The following is an 11,460-nucleotide window of genomic DNA, read 5'->3' on the forward strand; positions in this document are numbered from 1 at the left end:
TATGGAAAAAGCTATCATGATAGTAAATAGGGAAAGAGATATTATTTCACATTTCATGCTGAATAATTTTAATGCAATATTAAATTGTCCTACAGTTTCCTGGGAGTATTTTGACACTCCTTTTTCCTACAACAGTTTAAAGAAATAGAAGTCTTGATAAAACTGCAGTCAATCAAACACAATTTATTTAGAGAGATTTATTGCATTCCTCCTCTAAGAGGACAAATCATTACTCCCACCTCTCTCAAACTTCACCTCAAAATCACAATATCACAAAGTTTCTTATCTTTATAAAACTAATTAATAATACACTCCTCCATCTACTGTTGCAGATGGGGTTGAGAAATGCCCAGAAAAAAAATTCATTGCTGGTCTTCCTTCTTCTCAACAGACTGTAAAAAGCAATAAACTGCCTCCATGGAATGAAGGAGGATTCAAATTTCCATTCAGGACAGAAAAAAAGAACTCAACAGCTCAGTGGCTACTTGTTCTGCAACATCACTCTACCAGTGTTTGGATAAGAAAAGATGAAAAAGTGAGTTCTGTAGCACTGGAGAAAGTTGGACAAGTCTGTAAAAGTCATATGAACTTCTTACGAGTGTATAATAAAAGAAGGAATTGTTTAGATAGGTGATATTTCAGCTATATAAACCTTTATTCCTCAGTAGGCTCCATCATTTTATCACGTATAAAAGAATGGGATGACCATAAAGATGGAAAGCCTCAGTTAAATCTCCAAAGTACTGTAATTCAGCATAACACACAAATGGTATTTCATGGAGGCACATGACAAGGCAGGATTCCTTGGAAAGGGAGGATGCAAAAGAAGATACATTCTATGAAAAAAACTTGGCAAATATCAAACAGAAATCAAAATGTCATTGAGACCTGAGAAAATTTGGATCATGACTCACACACCATGGACTCCAGAGATGCTAGCAACATTTATGCACCCACGTGACGGTAACAAGTCCTACCGATGTTTAATAGTCAAGAATTTACCTTCCTGAGGCACTGTCATGGACTCAGCTAGTGTGATTATGAGATAAAGAAAAAGCTTTTTTAGTATTACTGTTGCTTCATATGCACCCTCTCCCACCTCAACTAATTACATTTGCACCAGGATTTTTTGATCTGCTTAAAATGAAGGAAGAATTCTTCTTTGAATTCCCCAGCTGTTAGGAGGGCAGCACTTGGTGGAGGAAATTTGGTAAAACTTTAAAACTTATCCAACTAGGATTTTTGTGTCCAAGTATTTGAATATGACACAATGTGTGCCACACACTTAAATTAGGTCAAAGAATTATGTTTTTCATATCACAGAGGAAGTGATATCTAATCACAGCAGCCAGCCAATTTGCAACCTTCATTACTGCTTTTACTTTCAACAGGTAGGGAGGAAAAAGGAGTAAAATCATACCAGGTACTATATGCAATTTGTGCTTGAGAAACTTCCCATATTTCTTAGATTATTCAAACACACTAAATTTGTGCTATTCTTAAAAGCTTCTTTACTCACTTCAGAGGTAAGGGACTATATACTATTGCTTTGATTCTCTTTCAAACAAAAATTTTTCAAGATGAATTTGGATGCAGTCAGATCTGGATTGGCTTCCAGCTTGACACAAAACTCACTAGGAAAAAGCCTGGCATCCACAACAAGCCACTTTTTTTTTTTCTTTTTCCTAAAAGGAGTAATAATAAAGCCAGAGGCTTCTTAAGGTATGAGCGGTGATTGAGGCTTCCTGGCAGTAGGAAGGCTTAGTTTCCGGCTTAAAGACCATACCAACATGTTTTTAATCTGCAAACACACAGCACCTGCAACCCCAAATCAGTCTAGGTTGTAGCCTTTTCTGCAGTCCATTATATTTTTAATTAGAGGTGTAACTTGCTAATACACTTCAAATTGTCTCTCTAGATTATCCTCCCTCCAACTCATCATAAAGCAGATACTATCCCTTATATAAAGCTTAGCCCCTTTAATAATCAACCCCCCACCCCCAAAATTAGTGACTATCACTAACACAAGTAAATCAAGAGACGTACATTTACTGAATTACAAGACTGCGCTGGACAAAAGCACAACATAAGCTGTGCGTCTACATGAAAATCATCTTAATCTAGAAAACACATTCTGTCTTAGAAGCATGCTGTCTGATAAAGCACTGAGGTGTTTTTTTTAACAGCAAACTACTGAATATTTTGTATGCATTGCAAGTCAGAAATACTGTTTTTGAGATAAGCTACTAAATCGTATTTCAAAAGTGTATTATATTTTGCTACATATAACTTATACATTCAACTATATGTGTACTATATTCAATTATAAATATAGTAAACAATTGAAAATATAAGTATATTAGTGTATGTCGATCTGTTTTGCTGGCATGGGCTTTTTGGAGGATTTTTTTTTGGGTGTGGGGAGCAAGCAGCAGGCATGATTCAGAACTTACTTCCCATGTGTTTAACTAATATTCTCACACTCAGGTCTGAGAAATTTGAAAAGAATAATGCATATCACTGAAAAGCTTCAGCTGATTTAACAAGGATGTTTTAGACCTTTAAATAAGTGGGTGTTCAAAGCAAGTTCCCACTTAATGTTAATTACACATGATTTATTTATACAAAATTCAGGTGAGAAAACTCAAAAACTATTCTTCAACACCAGGCTTTTTTAATTTTTTATTTCATGTAGTAAAATAAACACTTGGTAAATCACTGTTGAAGACAAAGGTAAAAGTAGATTAGTCTTGTTGAAAGCTGAAAAGCAGACTTGCTTTCATTTTACAGCATGTAAAACAAAAACAGAACTTCTCATTCAAAACTGTCTTACACAAACTTTCATCTTTGCTTATTGAAAGAAGGCACCCAAATTAATTCTATATTATCAGTAAAACTAAAAACAGCCCACGAATGTTTCCTTCATGCCTCCCTATATAGAAACTGCTTTCAACTCCATAAAAGTCTCCTAGAGCTTCTACTAAAAGTCAGCAAAAAGAGGAAGCACTGCACACTTCTGAAAAATTTCCACACGGACCTTGAGTACTTGACCCTGTGTTCCTTCAGGTTTCTACAAGAATCTTGTTTCCCTGTGTAGGGACGTCAAATTAAGTTTGTTCAATGAGCTTCTCTGAGGGTATACTGGACTGTGAATAATATAATCTGTTTGAATGCATTCAAGACCCTAATGAGAAGGTCCTCAGAAATAGCTATGTGTACACTTCTTTCCTCAACAAAGACAAATATCCATAATATCCATTGCTAATTTGACTTTCATTCCCATGGTATCTAAATGACAGTTGAAGCGTGGGTGAAAAGACTCACTTCTAGTTTTTAAACTTCCACCTCTTATTTGACAGATGCTGAATTTTTACTACAGCATGTACCCCTCTGAAACCTCTTCTTGAGTGCACTGAGTCTACACACCCTAGTGGCAGAATTTTGCACTCCACTTGTGCAGTAACCAACCCTCCTCAAAAGGGACACACCTCCCTCAAAAACCAAACATGGTCTCCCTGCACAGCTGAATCAAGAAAACCTTTTGGAGACTAAGGAATGCTTTTCATTAGCCCTGATTTCTTTGATCTGTTTGAATCCATCTGGGTAGCAAGAAACATGGTAAATTTCTCTCTGGGGGTTTCAGAAACAGCTGTTTTATAGTTCTGGAATTACAGTTTTCCAAGATCTCCTCTACTGTTGTTTGTTTTTTTTTGTTAATCTAGATTTACCTTTTTGTGGATTATGTTTTCACTTTGTCTAAGGAGGCCCTCGCACTATGAAGACAAGATAAAACTGTTCTTTAAAAATTATTATAGATCTAAAAAAAACACATATGAACAGAACTTTTATAACATCACTGTTACCCTTCACTACACAACAGAAATACCCAAAATACTATAGAAGTTATGGAAAAAACTACAAACGTTTTATTGCATATGTTTACTATGCCAATAGTAATAGGTCAAAGGAGAATCAATTGCTTAGTAGTAGCCTCTCACCTTTCAGCACAGTTACTTGATACTGAAAATATGCTCTCAGTTGATACAGGTTTTTTGTTTTTTTTTTTTAATGAAAAAAGCAGCTGTCTTTTAAAACAAGAAAGGCTTCTGAATAAGACAAATTAACTAGATAAATTATGTTTAATATGTTGGATCTATGTATACCAAAGAACAGAATATTTTAGAGATAATCTCTAAATAAAGTAACAAAATAAACATACTTATTCCAACCCAGTATTTCTAGATCTCTGACAAGACAGGAGTAGTATTCTGGTGGTCGTTGTATATGCAGCTCTTCTGTGTTCTTTAAAGCAATTTCCTGTTTAAAAGAACATTAAAAACATCATTAAGGGAGATTTCAATATTTTTGCATCTATTTAGTCATGTGATTTTCACAATTCATTCAAAAATATTAAGCTTATGTAAAATTAACTGTACACTGCATTTGTTTTGTTATAGCCTCCAGCTAAAGCAGACAAAAGCTGTTTGGTAAATTACTTCAGATACTGCTAATGAAAACATCTGCAATTTAAAAAAAACACAGATGTTGACAACATAGTCTTCAGATGCAAATATCAAATGTGCCTCTTTTTCAAGCTAATAAATTTGAAGCCAAGCATCTTGTCTGAAAGAACATTTTAAAAGAAGGTTCTGTGAAGCCCACAGCTGTTTCCTGAGCATCACAGCCACAAAAGAAGACACATATATGAAATCCCCCATATTATCCTTAAGCAACTATATACCACTTAACATACTCAATCAAAAAATACTCAATTTCTCAGTTTTAATATGATAGGATCCCAGAAAATAAGTTCTGGTATAGACACCTATCAGGTATGTTATAAAGCCTCAAAAAAGTTTTATGAAAAAGGTAACACCAGATTACAGACAAAACAAACCATATGTTCCACATGTTCACATTGTGCTACTTGTTCTTGAGAAGTGTGCTTTGGTTAAAATTATGCTTACAGGTCATATAAAGTGAGAGCTGTTTCCAAAGCTACAGTGATTATTAATGATGACTTCCAAGAGCACCTACCAGTGCCACTCAGTCTCAGTATAGCCTTGTGCTAAAAGATGGCAAGATGGCCCAACAATTAAAAAAGAGAGAGAAAGGGGCAGGGAAAAGAAAAAAAAAAAAAAAAACACAAGGAAACGAGAGGATAAGAGAAGCACAGCTTAACTGACATGGAAAACACTGAAACGTCACCATGAACAAGGTTTTCTTCATTATTATTAAACTGAATTCTGCACCGAGATAAACACTGAAAGTGAAATCATAAAATGAAAAAATGGGTATTCCAACAGGATATAATGAACAATTTTTCACTATGATGACAAAGTTTTAAACTTTGAAAATAATAAAAATCTCAAGAAATTTCAAGAAAAAAAATCTAATGCAATTAGCAAAACATTTGTTATTACAATTACTGTGACCAACTTCAATATATCTGCTTTAGTATTTTAGACTTTTTGACATGTCTTCATATAATAAGGTAAACTTTATGATATTTACTTGTATAATAAGGTAAACTTTATGATTTAGTTAAGAGCTAACAAATTATTTTCTATTGTTTGTATACACAGATAATACAGAAATTACAATAAAACAAGAAGTTATAATTTAAATAAAATAAATTTAAAATAATGCCATTACATCAATCCTTTCTCCCAAGTTTGTCCTCTACTACTTTTTTTGTGCGCTCAGGTTCACTTCATGGTATGAAACACTTTACTATTTTGAATGAATTATACTTCCTCTGCAGTGTCATTTTCTGAGGTCTTATGTATCCAGGCAAATAGACTGGAACAACTATTGTGAAATACTCCAAAACAGCACCACGTAGACATTTTTATGTCTTATTCTAAGTGCCTTTGCCTGCTTCAGCATAATCCAGTTTGGCAGGAATCGAACCAGTACTGAAGAAAGGTATTCTTATTGTAGAGCAGTAGTAAAACACTAGAAAAGTATTTTTGTTGTTGTTTTGAATAAAACTTAGTGTTTTATTTTTAAGTTAAGTAGGCTGTAAGCAAGTATTCTTTGCATAGAACGCTTTTATAATATTTTAGCAACAGACATGAAATGGTCAGTTTCACGCTGTTAACTGAAGACTTTGCTCCTCTTCTAAACCCAGATTAGAAACTCTTAACAGAAAATACACAGAAATCTCTGTAATATTAAAGAAAAGGTTTTCTACATTTATTCATCAAGTTCCCACAACGGTGAAAACACACTTAGCAACCCACTGATAGCGTGTAATCCCCTTGTATTATTATATGCCCCCTTTTTTTAAAAAACAAACAAACAAAACATCTGGACAACACCAAGAATTCCAAGAAAATCATTATAAAGAGGCTAGCTCTATGCTGAACATATTGAGATCACTCGCCCAAATCTTATTTTTTCTGCAACAATCCAATTTCCAAAGAGTACAGTAGCTTAAAATCTTAAAAGGATATTTATACAAGCATTATGTGAACAGCATACATACATAATCCCCTATGGAAAAATATATATATATATCCATCTATTAAATGGTAAACTGAAAAAAAAAATCATAGTAAAACCTAAAGCTATGAGAACAACCCTTCTCCCACATACATGTTCTGTCACTTACCAAAATAGTTTTCAGCTCCACCATAAAACTGACAAGATCTGGACAGCTGTGCAGCCTCTGGAGGAAACAGAAGAACAGAGCATCAGTGCATTTTCATCTCTTAACTTGTAATGGTAAATAATATCCATCTAAAATTTCCATCTACTTTTCTGGTATCATCAAGCCACTAAAAGAAAGAAAAAAAAAATCCAGCAATTAAAGAACAAAACTCCCAGAGCATAGGGAACTTCAGTGAAAATTTTCTGCCACCTTTGTCAAATAATGTCACGTAACATTTATACATTTTGTGAAGACTTCACACTTCATGTATTTACAAAGACATTTATGAAGACTTCAGTCTTCATCAGTGAGAACAGAGGCTTTTGCATCACTCAGAATGGTTTTTGGTTAAATTTTCTTTAAGAACTCTCCAGAGCCATTTGCTTTCAGATGCTGCAGAGGTTTAACGGATCCTTATCCATCTTCAAATGCAGCAGATATTTACACTTCAATTTCTTCAGCTCTCTACCTTTGGTTACTCTATAGTCACAACCCTTGTTCTACAAAGGGATGCACAGTCGGTGAGATAGTTTCTCAACCTGCACATGTGGCAAAGATGCCTTCTTAAAAACAAAGTATTCTTCATGACTGGAGTGCTGTTGTATCCTTGCTCTAAGGTTTCATGTGGACACAGAGATTTAACTTAGATTTCTTGACTGCCTACAACAAAGAACAAGCTGGATAAATCCATAATTCATGTAATTTCTCATCCACGTATTATGAATAGTTTATAAGGAATTCTATACATCTACATATGTAAAAAAGGAGGAAAAACATCTGTTTCTAACTGAGATGCTAAAGAAAATCCCAGTAAGATGTAATCTGCAATTCATTAAAAAAAAATTCTATCCTAATCTTAGAAAAAAAAAAAAAAAAAAAACAACACACCACTGCTAAAAAATTTAAATGTAAGTATTTTCTAAATACTATCAATATCAATTCACATTAGCCTGCAAATACTCAGGCATTTCAAAATAGCAAATCTTGGCTATGCAGCGAAACGAGAATTCTTTAACACTTAAAATAGGTGTACGAGTACTAGCTTTTTACAATCATTATACATATCAATTTAACAGAATCAGTTTTAAAAGTAGCATACCTGCTTTAAAATATGCCGATATCCATGCAGTATCTTCTTTAGTTGCCAGCTACACTCTATCCTAGACAAACAAAAGAAAACTGCAAAGAAAACTTTGTATTCATTTTAAATTAACAGTACATGATTTTTAGAAAGGATCAGAAAGTCTGGCATCCAACAACATAGTTTTTTCTTTAGAAACCACAAAGGAAGTAAACAATACTTTCAAATTTCTTTGAGCACTCATATTCAAAGTTATTTAAAATTTTCAAATGTCAATACCCAAGGCCCATTAAAAATTAAGCAGACATTTACCTATAAAAACCTCTATTCTTTGCTGAAAACAACAACATAATTCTTGCAAGCTAATATGACTTCATAAAATGTACCAATATTTAAAAATGGTATCCTGGAAATGTCAAAGTTACCTATAATGCAGTTTTAACTACCTGACCTAGAATGTAATTAAGCTGTCTAATACCACAACAGTTCGGTTTACAGCAGGCTGGCCTAGGCAGAAGCACACAATACAAAGATAAAGATGAATGCATGCCTAAACGCACGCATGTCTACACACAATCCCCTCCCAAGACCCCCAACATCACTCTGACAAACAATCCCACCACTAAGAACAGGGGTTTTAAAGTTCAGTAACAGGGTATTAACCAGAAAAAAAATAAGGTTAGTGCAGCTTTTTTTAAAATTCAAGTAAGTCATTGCTTTAATTTATAACTTTGCACTGAATTTTCTGTTTCCCAAATGGTGACATATAAATAGTCTGATTTAAATGAGCATTTTCCCCAAGTACATTGGTTTATATATAAATATAACCAATTAATTCCAACAGGTTTCAAACTTAATTAACAACAAAATATTTTGATGTGGGCAACACTTATTATCAGCGTTTATTAACACTGATGCTATACAATTTTGTTGCAAGGTTAAGTTGAAACCAGTAAAAATTAATTGCCAACACTCATACTGGGAAAAAAATACTAATTCAATTTCATATCCATCACTGCTTTTATCAAAATAAGCTTGGTTTCATATCTCCTTACACATTTTTTTTCTCTGTGAAACTATCTTACCTTGCATCTTTCAGTTGATGATCTACTGGTAGCAGTATCCGGATATGGAAGTCTCTACCCTTAAAAATAAGCACTTAGTTAATAGGAAGGCAAGCAAAGAAAAATAGACACTTGATGGAAGTATTCCCCATAGTATCAACTATGAAACAAGAAAGTTTCTCTTGTCTGACTTGCAGGAATATTATTCAGAATTTCTTCATTTAGAAAAAAAGCAGCATGAGTGACAGGTAGGAATAATCCTGTTTTTAATTCTGAAGTTGAAATACTCTTGACCTCTGCAACTCACAATACTCAGTAAGAACTCTTCAGCACATCACATTTCATAAAGCAAAAATAATAAGCTTTAGAATAAAAACACTATCCAAATGTGGGCAAAACCAAGAAATATACTTTAAGCCAAGTCATACTGAAGTATATGAAAGTCTGTCTTTGACTCAAGTAAAAGAGCAGACACTTACCACAGAAGTACTACACTAAAAAAGAACTCGGGCACTGATTCACAAGACATTTTCTACAAGGATTTAGAAACCTAAACTTAACTATGTTACGTTTCATTGCAACTATGTTAACTACATTAATACATTTTTCTTGTTAGTGCAATCCTTATGATGCAGCCCCTAAACACCATCCACTTGTATTTTCAGTAATTATCCTGATTTGTGATCCTCCCTCTACTTTCTTACAGTATGATCAAAATAGGACTGAAAGAAAGAAGGTTTGAGAGGGTTTAACACCTCCCTGAAGTGAAGAAGGCGCTTATCCTAAAACTTTTATTTCAGGGCATTTCATCTCAGTGTACCTTGAATTACACCTACAGACTCTTGAGATTTGTCCAGCAGAAAGGCATGAACAACAGGTTCCCTGTTATAATAAAATGACCAGTTCTCTAATGGTTTATCTCCGCTTCAGCAAGGCCTTCAATACTGTCTCCCCTAACATCCCCCGAAGAAGGATGAGCTGAGCAGACAGTGAGGTGGCCTGAAAGGTGGCACAAGTGCCCCCAGGCAGGACTGAGTCCAGCTGGAAGCCAGGGATCAGTGGTGCGCACCAGGGGTCAGTCCTGGGGCCAGCACCATTTAACCTTCGGTAGTGACCTGAAGGACAGAGCAGGACACACTCGGCAAGTCTGCAGAGGCCAGAAAATTTGATAGAGCAATGGATACATGATGTGGTCATGCTACCATGCAGAGGGATGCGACAGGTTAGGGAAACGAGGTGATGGGAACCTCATAGACTTAACAAAGGAAAGTGACAAGTCCTTTAGCAGGAGAGGATTTAAACCCATGCACCAACACATCGGTGAGGCTGACCAGCTAGAGAGGTCCCAGCAGACACCACACCAACCCTGTGCCAAAGGGACTCCTGCACTGTGTCAGGTCAAGGAGGGCAATGCCTCCCCTCTGCTCGGCAGTGGGAGCAGCCCCTGGAGCACTGGGTCCTCAGCTGCACCCCCAGTACAAGAGGGACAGGGGCATATTAGAGATAGTCCAGGGAAGAGCAGTGAAGGTGATTTAAGAGCCAGAAGTATCTCTCAAACAAGAAGCTGAGAGAGCTGGGACTGTTTAGACCAGGGAAGGAAAAGGATGAGATTTGCCAGTAAGTACCAACACCTGAGGAAGGAGGAGTAAGGAAAGTGAAGGCAGGCTCTTCTGAGCGATGCACACTGCAAGGATGACAGGCAGCGGGTAGAAGTTGAAATACAGGAAGTCTCACTTAAATGAAACGAAAAAAAATATTAGCAGTATAAGGGTAGTGAAATGCTGGAACAGGCTGCCTGAGAGACTGTGAAATCTCTCCAAAAAGCAACCGCAACCCGCTCCAGGTGACGCTGCTGGAGGATCTTCTGAGGCCTCTTCCAGCCTCATCCTCCCTGCGATCCTCATCGCCAAAAACAAATTATCTGCCTCAGAGGTGACCCCGGCTCATCAGTGAGCGGCGTGCACATCAACACACACTCCCCAGGCGTTAAAAGCGAGGCTCTCCTGAGGGCTGCCTGCACTGCTGCGCTCCGGAGCGTGCAAGCGTGCCGCTGCCCCGCTCCTGACTTTTATTTTCACTTCTTCCCCTCAAACCCTGCCCGCGCTTCCCGCCCGGGGCCGCGCCCGCTCTCCTCACGGGCTACCGGCCGCCGAGCCGCGGTACCTGCGCGGTGACGAAGCCCTCGTAGGCCGTCCCGTCGCGCTTCTGAGGCAGCAGCAGCGGGCACTGCCGGAGCAGAGCCGCCGCCGAGCCCGCCATATCGCGCCGTGTCGCCTCATATCGCCTCATATCGCCCCGTATCGCGCCGCGCCGCCGCCGCCGTTCGAACGCGGCCGCCGCCGGCAGCGCCCCGCCCCCCCCACGGCGCAGGCGCCACACGGGGAAGGGGGGGGGGGGGGGTGAGGGGGGAGGCGGTGCACGCGCGGGCGTTTGGGCGGGAAGGGCCGTTGGGCTGGCGCGTGCCGGCCGTTGGGGCGCTGAGGGGAGCCCGGCGCTGAGGGGGGCGGTGTCGTGGCGGAGCAGCCCGCGGTGCCGCCCGAGGCAGGCGAGGCGAGGGGGCAGTTTGAGGTTTTTTGAGTTTTTTTGTACGTATTTGGAGAGATCCGAAGGCCTCGCGGACAGCTCAAGCTGTGGAGAAGTGCGGAAGGCTCAGCCAGGTG

General features: G+C 37.9%; 1 protein-coding gene across 1 annotated transcript in view; it reads right to left on the bottom strand.

Moving 5' to 3' along the window:
- Nucleotides 1–11,059, bottom strand: part of FANCL (FA complementation group L) — a gene marked incomplete at both ends in the record, with an annotated part of 28,815 nt that extends 17,756 nt beyond the window's left edge. Inside the window, 5 exons of the mRNA XM_084283882.1 lie at nt 4,220–4,317; nt 6,617–6,673; nt 7,755–7,815; nt 8,822–8,880; nt 10,964–11,059. Coding sequence (XP_084140008.1) covers nt 4,220–4,317; nt 6,617–6,673; nt 7,755–7,815; nt 8,822–8,880; nt 10,964–11,059 — 371 coding nt within the window. The remainder of the gene's footprint in view (nt 1–4,219; nt 4,318–6,616; nt 6,674–7,754; nt 7,816–8,821; nt 8,881–10,963) is intronic.
- Between the last annotated feature and the right edge of the window lie 401 nt (nt 11,060–11,460).

The sequence above is a fragment of the Netta rufina genome (genome assembly GCF_964035555.1).
Source record: "Netta rufina genome assembly, chromosome: 3".
NCBI classification, from domain to species: domain Eukaryota; kingdom Metazoa; phylum Chordata; class Aves; order Anseriformes; family Anatidae; genus Netta; species Netta rufina.